The sequence below is a fragment of the Lynx canadensis genome, chromosome D2, assembly GCF_007474595.2.
Source record: "Lynx canadensis isolate LIC74 chromosome D2, mLynCan4.pri.v2, whole genome shotgun sequence".
Taxonomy (NCBI): Eukaryota; Metazoa; Chordata; class Mammalia; order Carnivora; family Felidae; genus Lynx; species Lynx canadensis.
This window is the reverse complement of record NC_044313.2, coordinates 81,795,259-81,815,833: the sequence shown is the minus strand read 5'-3', so window position 1 is coordinate 81,815,833 and position 20,575 is coordinate 81,795,259. Positions and strand designations below refer to the sequence as shown.

Here is a 20,575-nt window from a genome sequence, read left to right as displayed (position 1 = left end):
TTCCCCAGCCATCTACGAAAATTTGATCCCTTTTATGTAAACAATCGCTCATACACACAGGCATAAAGCCTTCATCTACCATGGAAGTCCTCTTTTATAAATCCCCTTGCATTTAACAGGATTTTTCTAAACAATCTATTTCTTAATTTACCTAAAACTAACATATCTTGGGTTGCTGATCAGTGACTGACAGTTATACTAAGCTAAATCAACCACTAACAATATTTGAATCTACAGTGTGGGCTAAAGTATCAACAAGATTATCAGATAAATTCAAGAAACAACAACAAAATACTATTTCGTGCAACTAACTTTATATTCCAGGGGAAGGTGTTTTCAGAGAAGTTCAAAGATCATGTGTTTGAATTTTGTTGATTATCTTCATTATTGTCTGTGGAAGCTAGGCCAGAGGCATTTGCATGCTAATATCTATAATTTAGGATGTGTGTGTGGGAAAGAGTTGTGCATACGCATGTGGGGGGGATGTGTGTGTATATTTTATATTATATTAATATTGTATATTAATATTTTATATTAATATTCATATTAAACCAAGATGTGATTTACATCAATCCTCTGATGGGGTCCTTGACATCAAAACCTAATGGCCCACTGTATCCCAGGTATCTTTATGTCAAGATGTAAGAGGATATGTACCTATCATGAGTAATAAATGACTTCAGAGGAACAGACAGCTTCTATATGCCTGAACACTTAGGCTCTGTGCTGTGCTAGGCTGCCAGGTTTTAATATCCCACTTGGGGCTTATTATAAGTTTAGTTATTCATCCATGCCAGGAGGGACTATAATCATAAAAGATCATTCAGTGGAAAATGCCTAAAACTAAACTACATCATAGGGATGATGGGGACACTGGAGATCTCAGTATGACCAGAGCACAGATCATGAGGCAGGCATGTGGGGGATGAGACTGCAGGGGTAATACAAGAACAGACCTCCGAGCTGGGGGCATCACAGGGAGCCCTTGAGAAGGAAAAGTGACAGGAACCCATTTGTTGTTGAGAATGTTGTGGGTTGAACTGTGTTCCCCCAAATGCAATGTTAAAGTCCTAAGCTCCAGAACGTGTGGATGTGAGCTTATTTGGAAATATGGTCCTTGCAGACATAATCAAGTTAAGATGCTGCCATATTGGATTAGGGTTGGCCCTAAATTCAATGACTACTGTCCTTTGTAAAAAGAGAAAGATTTTGAAACAAAGACACACACAGAGGGGAGACAGCCATGGGAAGACAGAACCAGAAATTGAAATGATGAAGCCATATGGCAATGATGCCAAATATTGTTGACAACCACCAGAAGCTAGGAAGGAGGCATGGAACAGATTCTTCCCCAGAGCTTTCAGAGAAAAACATGGCCATGGTGACACCTGTATTTTGGACTGTTAGCCTCCAGAATTATTAAAGAGTAAAATTCTATTGTTTTAAGGCTCTCAATTTGCAGTAACTTATTACGGCCCCCGTCAAAACTAATAATGAGAAAGTATCATAACCATAATAAGTGGACTTGATGCAAGGTACACAAGACTGTACACAGGGTGACCAATTGGGAGGAACAACATTAGTCCAGCTGACACCACATCATGGGGGCCCTAATCAGAACAGTGGCAGTGAAAACAAGACAAAGGTGATGTTGATAATTACTTAGAAGGCACAGTCAACAGGATTAGAGATCAGTGGTATGGGGATGTCAAGAGAGGAAAGAGTCAGGGATGACGCCCAAATTTCTGGTTTGCAAAGCAGTTATTACAAGAGACTACTTGGCATAGATTTGCCTGGGAAGAGAGACAATGTGAATGTATTTGCCCAAGCACCATTTGAGGTATCTGAGTGATATCTAAGTGGGCAGGCCCCATAGGAAACTGGGTCTGGAACTCAGGAAAAAGTTTGAGGATAGTGATACAGATATGATAATGTGGCTATGGCACTGTGGGCTTCTGCCACAGTATCACTCAGCACACTCTAGTTTAATGACCTGTTTACCTGTAAATTCTCAACATCAAAGTAAGCTAGTAACCCGAAAACAGAGAAAACGACTTCTTTTGATCAATACTGCTCTCCCCAACAGGCCATCTTGCAGATGGAGTAGTGGTACCAATAAAGTGATTTTGGTTCTTCCCAGTCAGCTCTACAGAAGAATTGGCCCTACATACTGGCAGTTTTTTAGCTTTGAACCTTAGCCACAGATCCAAGATAACAGGAAAAAATCCCACTAGATATTCTGCTACATCTTACATGGATTACCAATTCAATTCTCAAAAGAATAATCTTTGCTAACTAATTATAATCATCACTAAGACAAAAGAAACAAAACAAAACCCCTGCAAATCTCCAGCGCTATGCAAAGAGAAGGGGCCTAGGTTGGAGAAATGAGCTGGAGCTGGACAGGAGAGCCCATGGGGACGGGTGGAGAAGGCTCACTATGGTCCAATCAAGATAGCAAATGGGACGAAGCCCTTCACATAGCCAGAGTTCCAGAGTATTTCTAAACATGAGCCATAAGCTTTAGAAATAACTCTCCCTGGATGCATTTCAGAAAGAAGAGACACATGGAGACTGAAAGAGAAGGGGTGGAAAAGCACTCATGCAAACAGCAGTGAAAAGAAAGCTGGAGTAGCAATACTTACATTAGACAAAATTGACTTTAAAACAAAGACTGTAACAAGAGACAAAGGAGGACACTACATAATTATAAAGGGGACAATCCAACAAGAAAACAAGAGTAAGTATTTACGTACCCAACATGAAAGTACCCAAATGCATAAAGCACCTCTTAACAAACATACAGGAAGTAATAAATAGTAATACAATAACAGTAGGAGACTTGACACTTCACTTACACCAGTGGAGGAATCATCCAAACATAAAATCAAAAAGGAAAACAGTGGCTTTGAATAATACACTGGATCAGATGCATCTAAGAGATACATTCAAAACACTCCATCTTAACACAGTGGAATTCACATGCTATTCAAGCACCCATGGAACATTCTCCAGAATACATCACATTTTAGGGCACAAGTCTCAACAAATTCAAAAAGATCAAAGTCATATCACACATCTTTTCTGACCACAATTCTAGAAAACTAGAAATCAACCACAAGAAAAAATCTGGAAAGAACACAAATACCTGGAAGTTAAATAAGATGTTACTAAACAATGAATGGGCCAACCAAGAAATAAAAGAAGAAATAAAAAATTACATAGAAATGAAAATGAAAACACAACGGTCCAAAACCTTTGGGATGTAGCAAAAACTGTTCTAAGAGGGAAGTTTATAGCAATACAGGTCTACCTCAAGAAGCAAGAAAAATCTCATCAAACAACCTAACCTTACATCTAAAGGAGCTGGAAAAAGAACAAACAAGACCTAAAACCAATAGAAGCAAGAAAAATAATAATGATTTGAGCAGAAATAAATTAAACAGAAACTAAAAAAAAAACACCCCACCAATATAGCAGATTAATGAAACCAGGAGCTCTTTCTTTGAAAAGAGCAACATAATTGATAAATGTCTAGCCAGATTCAACAAAAGAGGAGGAGGAAGAAGATGGCTGGAACAAAGTCAGAAACAAAAGAGGATAAATAATGACCAAATCACAGAAATATAAAGGATTACAAGAGAATATTATGAAAAATTATATACCAACAAATTGGACAACCTAAAAGAAATGGATACATAACTAGAAACATAACCTCCCAAAAGTGAATCAGGAAGAAAGAGAAAATTGGAACAGATTGATTACTAGCAATGAAATTGAATCAGTAATAAACTCCCAATAAACCAAAGTCCAGGACCAGATGGTTTCACAGGTGAATTTGACCAAACATTTAAAGAAGAGTTAATACTTGTTCTTCTCAAACTATTCCAAAAATAGAAGAAGAAGGAAAGCTTCCAAAATCATTCTACCAGGCTAGCATTATCCTGGATACCAAACCCGGATAAAGACGCTACAAAAAAAAAAAAAAAAAAAAAAAAAAAAAAAAAAAAAAAAAAGAGAACTACAGACCAGTATCTCTGATAAACATACATGCAAAAGTCCTCAAAGTATTAGCAAATCGAATCCAATAATATAAGTGCCATTACCACGATCAAGTAGGATTTATTCCCAGGATGCAGCACATTAACAAAAGAAATAATAAAAACCCTATCATAATTTCAATAGATACAGAAAAAGAGTGTGACAAAGTACAACTTCCATCATGAGGAGGAAAGACCCTAAACAAAGTCAGTTTAGGGAACATACCTCAACATAATAAAGGTCATATATGAGAAAACCACAGCTAACATCATACTCAATGGTAAAAAACCGAGAGCTTTTCCCTTAAGATCAGGAACAAGACAAGGATGTCCACTCTCATCACTTTTATTCAACATAGTACTGGAAGTCCTATCTGCGGCAACCAGACAAAAGAAAGAAATAAAAGGCATCCAAATTGGTACGGAAGAAGTAAAACTTTCCCCATTTGCAGACAACATGATACTATATATAGAAAGCCCTAAAGACTCCACCAAAAAAACTATTAGAACTGATAAATGAATTTACTAAGGTCACAAGATACAAAATATACAGAAACCCATTAGATTTGTATATACTAATAATGAAGAAACAGAAAAAGAAATGAATAAAACAGTCCCATTTACAACCAAAAAGAATAAATCCCAAAGAATAAACTTAACCTAAGAAGTGAAAGACCTGTACTCTGGAAACTCTAAAACAATGATGAAAGAAATTGAAGATGACACAGACAAATGGCAAGTAATTCTGTGCTCATAGATTGGAAGAACCAATATTGTCAAAATGTCCATATTACCAAAATAGATTTAATACAATCCCTATCAAAATCCCAACAGCATTTTCCACAGAACTAGAAAACATTATCCTAAAATTTGCATGCAACCACAAAAGACCCCAAATAGCCAAAGCAATGTTGAGAAGAACAATAAAGCAGGAGGTATCACAATACCAGATTTCAAGATATAATCCAAATCTGTAGTAATCAAAATAGTATGGTACTGGCACCAAAACAGACATACAGATCAATGGAACAGAGTAGAGAACCCAGAAATAAATCCACCATTTATGGTCAAATTTTTGACAAAGAAGGCAAAAATATACAAGGACAAAGTCTCTTCAACAAAGAGACAAACTGGACAGCTACATGAATGAAATTGGGCCAATTTCTTACACCATACACAAAAATAAACTCAAAAAGTATTCAAGACCTAAACTCACCTAAAGGTGAGACCTGAAACTATAGAAACGCTAGAAGAGAACACAGGCAGTAATTTCTCTGACATTGGCTGCAGCAACATTTTTCTAAATATGTCTTGAGGTGAGGGAAACAAAAGCAAAAGTGAACCACTGGGACTACATCAAAACAAAAAGTTTCTGCACAGCAAAGGAAACAATCAACAAAACTAAAAGACAATCTACTGAACAGGAGAAGATAATTTGCAAATGACATATCTGATAAAGGGTTCATATCTGAAGTATATAAGGAATTTATACAACTCAACACACATAAAGCAAATAATGCAATTAAAAATGGGCACAGGACATAAACAGACATTTCTCCAAAAAAGACATCCAGATGGCCAACAGACATGTGAAAAGATGCTCAACATCACTCATCAGGGAAATGCAGATCAAAGCTGCAATGAGATATCACCTCACATCTGTCAGAATGGCTAAAATCAAAACCACAAGAAACAACAAGTTGGACAGGGATGTGGAGAAAAAGGAACTCTTGGGCACTGTTGGTAGAAATGCAACCTGGTGCAGCCACTGTGGAAAACGGTATGGAGGTTCTTCAAAAAATTAAAACAGAATTACCATACGATCCAGTAATTTCACTACTTGTATTTACCCAAAGAAAACAAAAACACCAATTTGTAAAGATATATGTACCCCTCTGTTTATTGTAGCATTTTTTGAAAATAGCCAAATATGGAAGCAACCCAAGTATCCCATGCTAGATGAAAGGATAAAGATGTTAAGTGTGTGAGAGTGTGTGAGTGTGTGTGTGTGTGTGTGTGTGTGTGTGTGTTACAATGGAATATTACACAGCCAGAAAAAGAATGAAACCTTGCCAGTCACAACAACATGGATGGATCTAGAGGGTATAAGGCCAAGTGAAATATATCAGTCAGAGAAAGATAAATACCATCTAATTTTACTCATATGTGGAAAACAAAACAAAACCAAACCAATGTACAAAGAAGCAAACCAAGAAATAGACTATTATTTATAGAGAACAAACTGGGTACCAGAGGAGAGGTGGGTAGTGGGAGAAATCAGTGAAACAGGCGATGTGTATGAAGAATGATTTATGGTGTAACATATAGTGCGTGTATGTATGTATAAGGTTTGTAGTAATGTACAGAATTGCTTAATTGTTACACTATACACCCGAAACTAATATAACACTGTATGTTAACTACCTTGGAATTAAAATGAAAAAAGGAAGGAAGGAATGAAGGAAGGAGGAAGGGAGGGAAGGAGGTAAAAGAAAAGTGCTCACTCTCTCTCTGTTGGTCCAAGAGATTTTCCCTGAGAGAAACAGAAACCCAAGCCTAACACCTGGGACATGAGATCTCTCTCCTATCTTCATGGTACAAGGACACGAAGCTGAAGCCCATCCTCACGAAGGCAAAAATGAAATAGCCACGAAGACATGGCCCCGGCCCCAGGGAGTCTGTCAGTCTACCAGCTCTGCTCAAAGTGGGAGAGCAAAAAGACAAACAAAAATGAAACGAAACCTCCCCAAGCTGTAATAAGCCACGCAATAAAACAGGAAGGGTCTGCAGATATAAGAAATGTTAGGATCTATACATCAAAGTGAAAGTAACAAAATATCAAATAATAGTTTAAAAATAATAAAATGAAAGAAAATATAAACAGGAAATAATACAGACATGAAGACAGATCGCTATGCACAGCTAACATGATTTACTTATCTAATGAATATCAGTTTATTATTATCATTCTAACATACATGCTATATACATTACTTGGCTTATTAATGACCAACTGTATGTAGCCAGGCACGATTAGTCCCATTTTACAAACCATGAATCTGAACTACAAAGAAATTAAGGCAAACAAGATCACACACCTTATAAATGCGAGGGCTGGGATTCGAACCCAGGCAGTCTCATTGCAGAGCTCACTAACCACTGTGGTGTGCCAAGTTGAACTTCTAAAAGTCATATTTAAAAACTAATCACTGGGAAACTCCTCCGTGGATGGGTCGAATTTAAGACTTGATGCAGGTGAAGGGAGAGAATTGCCCAGATCCCATCACAAAGGTAACATGGAATGATACAGAGCAAGAAGATACAGATGTGAGAAAATAAGGCAAGAATGGTACACTGAGGAGTTGAAACCTGGAACATAGGGGGGCGCCTGAGTGGTGCAGTCGGTTGAGCGTCCGACTTCAGCCAGGTCACGATCTCGCGGTCCGGGAGTTCGAGCCCTGCGTCAGGCTCTGGGCTGATGGTTCAGAGCCTGGATCCTGTTTCCGATTCTGTGTCTCCCTCTCTCTCTGCCCCTCCCCCGTTCATGCTCTGTCTCTCTCTGTCCCAAAAATAAATAAACGTTGAAAAAAAAAAAAAAGAAACCTGGAACATAGGGAACCCCCAAGTGAGAGATTAAGAGAAAGGGGGGTGAAAGAGAGTATGCAGAGATAATGCTTAGAATTTTCTAGAATTGAGGAAAACTATATTCTCAGGACCAAAGAATACAAAGAGTGATATGAAGGAAAAGAAAACATATCTGCCTCTAGACAATGTAGGAAAAAGTGCACAACATCAAAGACAAAGAGATAGCGACCAAAGAAAAAGGCACGCGACCTACAAGGGAACAGTGATTTGACTCACTGCACACTATGGATGCCAGAAGGCAACCGACTTGTCTTAAAATGCTGAGGATAAATAAATTTTAACCTAGATTTCTATGCACAGCCCAGGGCATATATAGGCAAAGGCAGAAAGTGTAAACAGATAATCTATGAACAACTATTAAAGAATAAACCCAAAAGGAATGCGCTGGTATAATAATGACTAATTAGTCACAATAATGACTAATACCTAAGGATTTACCAACCAGGTGGAGTCATAGCCTAGAAAACTAGAGAGAAAATGGTATGAGTGGTTTGAACACAGGAGAATCCTTGTATCATTCAAGAGAAGGACAGAGCAACGGTTAACATTGCATACTAGCTATACCTATTACAAATCTAAAGTTAATCATTAAAATAGAAAAAGGGAAAATTTCTAAATAAAGGGATGGCAGAAATGCCATTCGCATGACAGAAGGAAAAGAAAGAAAAATTACATATTGGTGCAAAATCAAAGAGAGATTTCAGATGTGTAAAAATTTAAGACAAATAAGATAAGCTTACGTACATGTATGAATAAAATATATATAATAAATTATAGACACATAAGCAGTGAGGGTGTACATGGCCAACCTCAAGAGATGATGGTGGGAGGGAAAGAATGACAAGGATACCAAAGAGCCTTGAATTGTATCTATCATGTTTTATTTCCAAATAAACACATGAATAATGATCAGATTCAAATATGGCAAAAGAGAGAGGGGGGAAATAGGTTCAGAAATGTTAATTCACCTTCCCAAGATCATGGTCCTTGAGGGAAGAATCTGGGGAAATACAGACATGGCTTCTTCTTTTTTCCATCAACAAGGACAGACCTAGCACGTGGCAATGGTGTTCAGAAGACTGGAAATAGCTAGGAGGGTTCCTGGAGGGAAGGGCCCTCTGGCAGTGGCCTGTTATTAAATGCCACCATTCAACAGGGTGGCACAGGGCTGCATTTGGCATCCAGGGGTCTGTTCCAGCTGTAAAGAGGCAAAATCCCAAGGGAAGCGGAGACTGTGACCTAAGGAAAGCTAGAGATCATCTAGTTCAACGGTCTCAGTTTACAAATTCAGAACCAGAGACCCAGAGAGGTTAACTGGCTTGCTCAGAGTTATATAATCGGTGAGTGGTTGACCCCACATGTAATGCTATGCCAATTATACCAAGCATTCTAAACTCTGGCCAAGAAGTAACAGAGCCTTCTTGGAATGACGACGGGGACAGGGATCACCGCGCTGAGGCTATTGCTAATGACAGTGAAAACAAGATGGTGGCAGCACTGATGACAGCAGCTAACTTTCTTTAGGCGTAATTTAAATTTTAGGCACTCATTCAAATGCTTTATAACAATCCCCTTGACTATTCCTCTCAACGACCAAAAAAAGAGCCAGGTATAATCACCACCTCCATTTTTGATTACAGGAGAACCTCTGAGGGTCTCATAATCTGTCAGTGACAAGTGGACCCTAACCCATGTCGACTGATTTCTGAGCTTGAACTCTTACCCACATGCCACGCTGAAGACTCAAATGCCACGGGGCAGGGGGCAAGGGGCAATGGGAGCTCAGCCCCATCTGTCAGGTTCCACTGAGTCTTAGGTTTTTTTCCTATTACCTCTGATGCAAAGTGTGGGTGTGGCTTAGAATATGACACCATCTGATGCCTGTGTGGATTCTGCGTGGTTTCGAGTCGGGTGTAGAGCTTGAAGCCACAGTGAGTCGGAGTGGGATGGACTGACTCATGAGTTACTGGACTACACCTGCAGTAACTTAAACACAAGTGTAGTTTTCATGTACATAAGGAAAGAGCACTTCTGTCAAGAGTACAACATTTTGCCCTCTCTCTGGTGTGGAAAAACTATTATCATGGCCAAAAAAAAAAAAATAGTGAGCCAAAGAATACAGAATAATTTGCTTCATGTCAACCAACAAAAGTGAAAGCAATCCATGACTTCAATACTTCCGGTAATGAGATGTTATTGGTTAATGGGGTTAATGGATGTTGATGATATAGATTGTATCATATCTATGACTCGACTGTCTCCAGAGAACAAGGAAATGGAGCTTGTTACTTCTAGAGGCAGAACTCCAAAGCCAAGTTCTGGAGTCAGGGGGCCAAGGTCACATCGCAGCTTTGTCATTCAATTATCTACCATGGGCTTACCCAGTACTCATATTAGGCACACTAAAATTTAAAAATAATGGTCAAAAATTCATGTCAAAATTACCAGTATTTTAATGGTCTGCTGGACATCCTTGAGAAAATAAAGCAACAATTCCCAGTACGTATAAATTTTACATGAGTGAAAACAATGATCTGAAAAGCTGTTATGGACACACAGAGATCGCTATGTAATCTTTCTTCCAAATATAAAAATGATATGATTTGCCAAGAAGCATAGCTATTACTCAGAAGGATACATAGTACCCAGAAGATTTTCTATCTCAAAGTAACATAAAATTTTACAGTTTTTAGAGGGAAACAAGTAAAACAAATCAATCTGATTTGTGAACGGTTAGAGTTTCTTGTGTGCAACAATGAAACTCAAAGAAAAGATCAAAAAGGAACATAGATACTCAGGGTGAAAAACAGGTTACACCTATGGGACATCAAAACATTAAAAAAAAATAAGGAAATAAGAAGGGTTAACCTAATAGGCTTCCTTTACTGAATTTAGATAGATAGAAATCACAAAATGGCAGCTCACAGGTCAAATCGTTTGCAGAAGTGTTTTGTTGTTGTGGTTGTTTTGCTTTGTTTTTTGCTTGCAGAGCTTTTTTTTTTTTTTAAATCAAGTTACAAAATCACATTTCATATTTGTTTTCCCAAAACCTAAGTTTTTTCTGCTTAAAAAACTGTAGCAATGAGCGAGTGTTCAGTAATTGCTGTACTCTTGACGTAAGGGCTTCTACTTACCCACCTCACTTTACTCATTTACATTACCAGCCTGCAACCCTTGTAGACAAGTGAGTTCAAAACCCTTTCCCCACTGCCAAACAGATCCAAGCAGGGAAAATGACCGATCCCAAGAAGCGATTACCTGATTAGGCATCATTAGAGAGGCTCATTTGTTTGTTCGTTCGTTCATTCATTCATTCATTCATTCATTCAGTAAATGCATGTTGGGTATCTGAAAAGTACCAGATACTGAGCCCAAATCAGAATGTAAGTATATGGACTTCTTTCCATCAAGGCAACACGCAGCCATAAGATGTATGTAATAAAGAGAAGCGAGAACAAAACATTGATGAATGGAAATCACATGAGAAATTCTAAGAAGTGCTAACAGTGACTAGGGTCCAAAGGAAGGGGAATTTGAAAAAGGAAGGGGTGGTCCGCAGAGTAAAACTATGGCTGAGAAGCGACAGAAAAGACCAGACAGAAAAGAAAGAGCATACTCTGATGCAAGTAGCAAACCCCTGGTGACATGTAAGAGGGCACTAAGAGGAGGCTGAGAAAGTCGGGCTGAGTAGCGAGAAAGTAAGAGCAAAGGGCACAAGAAAGAAAGAAATTGCTGGGGGAGAGAGGGGGTGTAGGGCGACAGCGGGGGTGAGGAGACAGTGTACGGAGGACTGAATACGGACAAAAGAGAATTTGGCACCAAAAAGTTCACGAGAATAGACATATGCTAGAATGAATTCAGTCTAGACGGAATACCATTAAATGCTGACCTCAGAGAAAATTTGGTAACTTTTCCATAAACTGTATCTTCAGGGCCACTTCTTTTTTATTTTTTTTTCAGGGTCACTTCTTAAGACACATTCTAGGAAGGGGTTACCACCACCGAAGCTTTCTTTAATTGGCACCAAAATTCAGTGGCAATAAGCTAACAAGAGGAAATCTGTCAATTTCCAGTTATGTTTTATTGTCTGGTGTTCCACTTGTGATCTCAATCAGAGGTGATTGAAAATGTTTCTGTTTCTTTGGCTCTGTTGGAAACGACGTTTTTCACACAGGCATTTAATCTTGGACCAAAGGAATCAGGTGGCTTTATTCTCTAGCATCCTCTACAGATAATCAAGGGAAAGAAACATTCAAGTACCAATGCTGTCTCTGCCCGTTATACTGAAAAGCTAGTGCCTATCGCATTCTTTTGTGCGTGTATAGTGAATATGGTATTTCTTCTGACTTTGCTGTTGGAAAAAAGCGAACGGGAAGTACATGCTCATCAGATAAGGATCAAATGAACCGCATACAAGAAAAGAAAAAAAGAAAGTCAAATGCATTTAGTTCTATTTGGTTCTGAATCTTCATTAGCTAATGTGGTGTACTTGGGAGGACTTATCAGATCCGTTTCATGTCTATAGCTGTGAAAGGGTGGGAAAAGAAAAAGAAAAGTTGCTCTGTGATTGTGGCTTAAAAATTAAAACTCCCTGAGTTATTTCTTCATAGCAATCTTAAACAAAATGCTTCTAATGTAATTTTTAAAAGAAGGCATAATTTGAAATGGAAGCAAAACTCAGTGTTCCAAATATTTTGGGAACGAATTATAGTCTATTGCGGTTCCTCTCTAGCAGACGCTCCTGCACCTGGAATTTGATACCAAAATTAAAGTTTATTGGTTATTTCTGATTCAAGTATGTATGTGTGTATACACACACACACATACCCTGCACTGAGTTTTGAAAAGTCTCATCTATATATACTGATAATTCAGATGTGTTGTTTATTGGAAAACAAGAAGAGAATACCCAAATATATCTGCCAAATTTGTCATGCATTCTGTAAAATGTGTAGCCCAAAATCAACTGGGTTTTTCTTCCATAGTATGTGGGAAGAAATCCCAAATGCTTGCTTCTCGAGGCTTTACAAGTAGAATTTCCGGGACCTTGCAATATACGTCTCTGGGTCCATCCATGGTTAATGTTCATGTGCATTATCTCCACCACTGGGAGGGCAACCACTACCCAGACGTGAATCCCAGCCAGTCTCCACTGCCTTCTGACCCTTGGTTTGTACAGTCGGTTCAGGGATTTCCAAATTCTCAACCAATCACCTTCCTAGGATTCTGAGCAAAACTACCGCACAAAGTAAGCTTAGCAGAGACTTTTCCCTCCCTTTTAGAGTCTTTATAGAGATTGTGGTTACTGAGCACAAAGCTAGGAAATTTTTCCATTACTATAAAAACGTTATATTACAGAAGCTAATCCATTTATCTTAAAGCCTATGTAAATGCATTACAAGTCCACATGGAAATAAATAAAAACGATTATTAAGCCTCTGTGTCTGGTATTAGGATAAACACTAATTAAAGGGCCTCTTTTGCTAGGAGCTCAATATTTAAGACAGGAATTTATGTCATGCTCAAACCAAAACTGTGTCCGATGTGATCTACTCACCCTTGCAAGGCCTTCTCTCCAAACCAGTCTCCTTTCCCTAAAGTTCTAAGAAAGACCGGGTCTTCACTTGGTGAGTCTTCCCGAGTGACATTTACCTGCAAAGGGAAACAATAAAAGTCTCTATCCACTGCACACACGGATTCATCAAATGAACACTAACCGATGATGTTAATTCCACTTGTTTCCACTTTTAAAGAAAACGCATACATTACCACGAAAAGGACCAACACAATATCACAAATGTCCATGCACGTCACAAGAAATGCCCATCAAATACTGTTAGGCTGTTTCGAGCTGTTTTCAAGAAGTAATAAATTATCCAGAAATCTGAATTTCACTTAATTCTCATTCCTGTTCTTGTTTCCTACCTCCTGTGAGGCAAGCAGTATGAGAAATTAAGTGAGCCTTCCTCCAACCTTTTGTAATGTGTTTATGTGTTTGGGTTTTTAAAAAATATGCATAGCATAATACAGTATGTATCTTACTGTAAGATAAATGTAAGTATTCAACTTACATTTTTTTTCCCCTTAACATTGTTTTATTACTTGTTCCGTGCTCTTAGATATGAATCTAGTCCATTCATTTTCATGTTCCAGGGCCTTTTTCCATTCTCTGTTTACTCATCCATTTCCTTACAGGTGGACGTTTATATTGTTTTTGCTGCAGTAAACATCTTTCTACACACCTCTCATGCACGTCCCCATTCCACGAAGACACGCTTGTCTCTTCCACTCACAGGTTAATGAAGCCTTTTTAGAGGTCCCTAACCCAAGACAGTCCTTAAGGTCCACATGCTTTGTTCAGTAGGATTTCAGTTTTTAAAACTAATAAAATTCAGTTTTCACCTAATAAAGAGCTGTAAGTTTTTTTTCTATTTTTTTGATTTTTATTTTAGAGAGAAAGTGCTGATGAGTAGGGAAGAGGAGCAGAATTTTTTTAAGTGTTTATTTGAGAGAGAGTGAGAGAGAAGGGGAGGAGCACAGAGAGAGGGAAAATCCCAAGCAGGCTCTGCACTGACAGCACAGAGTCCAACACGGGGCTCAGTCTCACAAACTATGAGATCATAGCCAGAGTCAAAACCAAGAGTCCGTCGCTTAACCTACTGAGCCAACCAGGTGACCCACAAGAGAGCGTCTTAAGCAGACTCCATGCTCAGTGTGGACCACTACCCAAGGCTCAATCCCACAACCCTGGGATCATGACCTGAGCTGAAATAGAGTCAGACACTCAACCAACTGAGCTACCCAGGTGCCCAAGAGCTGTAAGTTGTTTGAACGGAAAAACTTTATTGCCCAAACAAGATATCTTGGCCCCTAAGGACTTGTGTCCACAGAAGGAAAATAATAATGAGTTTGTTGCATGAATGAAGACCTAAATATAGGAATCTGTAACTTAATTCACTTCCCCCTCGGGTTCTACTAATATTCATAATACTGGCTATGTTTCACCTAGAATGGTTAAATAGTTAAAACTCACCTACCTGGAAAATGTAAGGTGGTAGAAAAAATTCATTTTTTTTAATCAGTAGGGTTTTAAGTTTATTTATATTTGAGAAAGAGAGCAAGCGGGGGAGGAGCAGGGAGAAAGGAAGAGAGAGAGGATCCCAAGGAGGTTCCAGGCTGTCAGTGCAGAGCTCAACACGGGGCTTAAACTCATGCACCGGGAGATCACGACCTGAGCCAAATTCAAGAGTTGGACATTTAAGCAACTGAGCCACCCAGATGCCCCAGAAAAAATTAATTTCTTAAAACAATGCTAGACACTTAAGCACATTTAAAAATACTATGCTTTGGGTTTCTGAGTTTAGAGATTAGATGACAAAGACCAGGACTTTTGTAAGTAAGAATGTATGTGCAAAGTGGAGGGAATTCAATTATTATTCTCCACTGATGCATTTGATTACTTTTCCACACTGTATCAAAACCACGGGGATGTAGTTTTTAACCCTCTTAAACCAAGCTATATCACAGAGACGCTCATTTGCATGCTGATAAGGCTTTTATAGATGTGAATAGAAATACACTACCGCATTGATTCGCAAACTTTGTGGTAGGGGGCTTTACTTAAAATAAAGGCTACAGGGGCGCCTGGGTGGCGCAGTCGGTTAAGCGTCCGACTTCAGCCAGGTCACGATCTCGCGGTCCGCGAGTTCGAGCCCCACGTCAGGCTCTGGGCTGATGGCTCAGAGCCTGGAGCCTGTTTCCGATTCTGTGTCTCCCTCTCTCTGCCCCCTCCCCCATTCATGCTCTGTCTCTCTCTGTCCCAAAAATAAATAAACATTGAAAAAAAATTAAAAAAAAAAATAAAGGCTACTGAACTTATTAGATATGTCTCCTAAGACAAAGGAAACAAAAGCAAAAATGAACTATTGGTACTACATCGAGATAAAAACCTTCTTCACGGTGGAGGAAATAATCAAAACTAAAAGGCAGCCTATGGAATGGGAGACAATTTTTGCAAATGACCCGATAAAGGGTTAGTATCCAAAATCTATAAAGAACTTATCAAACTCAACATCCAAAAACCAAATAATCCAGTTAAAAAATGGGCAGAAGACACTAATAGATGTTTTTTCAAAGAAGACATCCGGATGGCCAACAAACACATGAAAAGATGTTCAACATCACTGATCATCAGGGAAACAGAAATCAAAACTCCAATGAGTTACCACCTCACACCTGTCAGAATGGCTAAAGTCAACAACACAAGAAACAACAGGTGTTGGCAAGGATGTGGAGAAAGGGGGAATCATGCAAAACTAACATCACACTGTATGTTAACTAACTGGAATTTAAGTAAAAGCTTGGAAGAGAAAAATAAAATAAGGCCTACTTGACCGTCCTTCTTGAGGTTCTAATCTATTGGGACTTGGAAATCTGCATTTCAAAAGATTAATATAGGTGTCTTAGATGCAAATGTTCCATAGATCAAACTTTGACAGATGTGGATCGATTGTTTTATTTCTGAACCTCAGTTTTCTCAACTGTACAATAAATAGGCAACGCAACAAAACTATCTTTCAGTCCTGACTATTTAAAAACAAGGCATGAACTAAGGTGTAATATACTAAAAGATCATTAGTTCAAAATTAGATATAAAGATACATTATATAATTGTACATTTGTCTTGTGGTTAACAAAAACAACAAAAAGATTAAGAATTTGAAATGCCAGGTTTAGGCAAGGCATGGAAAGATTTCAGTGGATTTTGAAATATCTTTACAAAAATGTTACTGAAATGCAGGAACAGAGGCATAAAAAGTGGGCCACCTATTGAATAGACCACTTTCTGCTTATATGATAAGTGTGAAGAAAACCCTATCTGTATAATCCATATATGTGAAAAGATAAGCAGGTCAAAGAACAAGAAGAAAAGCTTTCCTTTAAAGTTGCAATTTCTACACTTTTTCTTTTTACATATAATGAATCATTCTAAATATGCAGACATCAGGCATGGACATTTGCATCTTTAATTCTAAAAAAAATAAGTTGGATAGAGAAAGTTAAATATGCAGAGATAGCCTCTCTAACCTTGGCCTATATTACTTATTATTTTCCCTTAAACCACAAAGTACTTTATGACCCACAATGCTAGGGGAAAGGAGTACCTATGGAGCCTTTTAAAAAAAAATTTTTTTTTTTAAAAAAATTAAAAAAAAAATTTTTTTTTTAACGTTTATTTATTTTTGAGACAGAGAGACAGAGCATGAACAGGGGAGGGGCAGAGAGAGAGGGAGACACAGAATCCGAAACGGGCTCCAGGCTCTGAGCTGTCAGCACAGAGCCCGACGCGGGGCTCGAACTCACGAACCGTGAGATCATGACCTGAGCCGAAGTCGGACGCTTAACCAACTGAGCCACCCAGGCGCCCCAACTTATGGAGTCTTAAAGACAGTAATACTTGGTCTGTCTGACCCGCGTTACCTCATCACCTCAACTAAAAAATGGGAGAGTTATCTCAAAAGAGGGTGTGGGCGTGTATGAATTAAATAAGGAAATCTCATGTGAAAAGCATCCTCTTAATAGTAAATGCTCAAAAAGGTTGGTGACTTTCCTCATATTTTCTCCCTTTCTTCTACTACTCATGTTTCAGAAATTCATGCATTTGGTTGTAAAATAAATATCCCCTTATCACTACTATCGCTCTTTCATTGTTGCTATGAAACGCTATTTAGAGCAGAAACTTCTTTTCCTTCTAGAGAAATAAGAGTGTGTGTTCTAATGTTTTCACTTACCTATGTATTAACTTGTTTTCTGAAAGACATATGTGGGGTCTAGTGATTTGAGTTTTTTAAACTAGTTAAGTTTATTTATTTATTTTGAGAGAGAGGGAGAATGAATGAATGAATGTGAGTGGAGGATAGGTGGAGAAAGAAGGAGAGAGAAAATCCCAACCAGGCTCCGCACTGTCAGCACAGAGACCGACGTGGGGCTCCAACTCATGAACCTTGAGATCATGACCTGAGCCAAAACCAAGAGTCAGACGCTTAACCAACTAGGCCACCCAAGCGCCCTTAAACTCTATTTTAAAACCATATGCATATTTTAAAAATTAAGAATCAAAATTAAGAACCAAAATAAAAATGAGATATTTTTAGGGGGACATCTAAAATTGATCTTTGATACTGAAGACTTCAATAAACAGTATCAGTGTACTCAACCAACATGTTTAATCAAAAACAATTTTAAAACATGAAACGTTTTAGTACAGATTCAGGTTATATAAACAAAGCAATGTTTACTGTAAAAAACCCAAAAGAAGCTTAGAATTTAGATTTATGGGAAAGACCCAGCTGGAGAATAAGGGTTAGGTCATCACTCTCCTACCTGTGTGACTAACAGACCATAGAAACCGAGAAGTCCCCAAACCAAAGCATTTCTCCTTTCTAACAGTGTTCCTCACATAGCACTCAAAACTTGGTCCTGTTATTCCCAAACCAAAATGCCTCCTGAAGGAGAATGAGGGCACTTTAGGCAACGTATCTGCTAGCTTGGGACACGTACAGGGTAGGAACGTTTTTTCTGAGCTTCAAGTTTGCCTGCAGTCTTTGAGCCATGAATTAAATTCAGTGTGGTCAAGATGTAGGATTTCTAGGAGTAGGATCTGATCATTGAACCTTCTGTGTAACATGGGAGTAAATTAGAGTCTCTCTCCACCGCATGTCCTAACCCACTCTCCCAAAATGTCTGCCGTGCATCTCATGGTCATGATCCCCTTTCTAATGTCTGTAATATAATGTGTGTGCCTGCGTGCCCTCACAACTCATTCCAGGCATAAATACCAGATATTTTCCTGTTGTTGAACCTCATAAAAATGCGAGCATACCACATGTATTCTTCGGCGACTTGCTTCTTTTGAGGGGTATTGTATTTGAGATTTCTCCAATTCTCCCATGTTAATACACAATGCTGAAGTTCATTTCCTCACTTTACATATTATCCCATTATATGAATATATATATCCCATTATATATGTCCCATTATATACATACATACACACATACACATTTCATTAATTCTTCTAGAGATATAAATGTGTTTCTTCCAGATTTACCTATATAATTACTGTTCTATCTCATGACTTCCAGACAGTTCTCTTGCCTTACTGTAATGATTGTGGTGTTCAGTTGCACATTGAACAGAAGTGCTGATAATGCTCATTTTATCTTCTTGTCCTTGATCTACAAGGAAGAGCTTCTCATGCTTCACTCTTACGTACCCATATACAAATAAAAGTTCCATAATTTCCATATTCAACAACATCAAATATCATGATAAACCAATTTGTTTATGCAACACGCTCAAACAATTAATTCTAAGCAAAGCCATCTGGTTTTAAATGGCATTTAATGGACAAGAGTTTTTGAATCACATTTTTTTCTAACAGTAGCATATTAGATATGTTGAACAGAATCAGAAAATCAAAATGTATTTGAATCATTACTGCAACTCTGAAGTTTTGCCTAACAATCCTGTTCAATCTTGGCTCAACTTCCTTCTGGAGAGAGTTCAATTTTTGATATAACACAGCTACAGGGCCATATGCACAAAATTTGGGCGAAGATAGTTTTCACTGCTCCTTTGTGAATTCTTTGATATTTTATAGTTCATGGTTGGGTGGAAAGGAACGTCATGTTTCCAGGCAACTGGAATATACAGAGAACTAACTCAGCTTCTAGAAGGGGCAGCAACAAGTACTGTAGACATCACTACAAGCATTTTGCTCAAGGTGTAGAACAATCAGTTTGTGGAGGTTTAACGGGGGAAAAACACGTATTTCAGAGTTTCTCCCTTTGTGTGCAAGTGCTTCATGGGAAAATAAAAAGCCTTACACTTAAATGAATGTCTTGAGTGGGGGGAATCCACTTGTAACTCTAGCTGCCTGTGGGTGTCTTATGACATGCTCTAAGGAAAAGCCAGTTCAGGGGTAACAGGGAAACGATCTTTGCAAGGGTTACCCTTTGTAATTTTTTAAACACATGAGAAAACAAGTTTACATCTGTATACCTAAAGCAAAGCATAGAGATTCAGAAAATTTCAATTCTGCAACCTACTGGCCTGCTTACTTGAAGGCTCTTGTTACTTTTCTCTCCTGTTCCATCCCACTGGGACTTAAGCGGGTTCAACTCCTGCCCCTCAGGATTTTATATACTGATTCCAATACATGCATACAAGAATTAGTATAATTAATATACTAATATCATATCTTAATAATCATATAATTAATGTGATTAAAAATCATAGCAGCTCAGTTGCAGGACATGAAAAACTAGTTATGGAAAAATCTATGGCTGGTTTAGAAAACATCTTGAATGTGTCAAGAGTCTAACATATTCTTTCTACTTCTCTCCCAGGATCCCCATGGTGCTCTGAAATATTGCCAAGGGAATGGGCTCCTGCGGTGTCATTTCCTTGTTATTTCTGTTTATGCATAATACAAAACTCATAAAGTAGCACCACTAATGCACCTGTTTTAAACTCAAACTGGTTACAAACCACAGGTTCCTTTAGGTAGTGCTAGGTATTTGCAGTAATGGGGTAATCACAAAAGTCTGTCAGAAATTCATCATAAATGGATAAATGTATCATCCCATGAGAGCAAACGATTAGCAACATGATAAAGAAAAAAAAATAAATCCAGACTGTCGGGACAAAAAAGTCCCCCTGTGGCCTACTGAATCATTTATATCCATGAGGATTTTCAGTTTCTCCTGATTCTTTGGTAAATGTTAAGAAATAAAACAGTAAATGGTAAAGCTCCAATAATTTATACATAAACCACAAAACGTTAAGGTTTCTTAGCCTCTAACACTGGGCCATTCAGAACACAGTTT

At 38.3% G+C, this 20,575-nt stretch overlaps 1 protein-coding gene across 2 annotated transcripts in view; it reads right to left on the bottom strand.

Annotated features, from left to right (window-relative positions):
• PRKG1 (protein kinase cGMP-dependent 1) overlaps nucleotides 1–20,575 on the bottom strand; it is a 1,158,696-nt gene that overhangs the window by 197,600 nt on the left and 940,521 nt on the right. For both annotated transcript variants that reach the window (XM_030334044.1, XM_032595293.1), the window contains one exon: nucleotides 13,243–13,337. In XM_030334044.1, coding sequence (XP_030189904.1) covers nucleotides 13,243–13,337 — 95 coding nt within the window. The remainder of the gene's footprint in view (nucleotides 1–13,242; nucleotides 13,338–20,575) is intronic.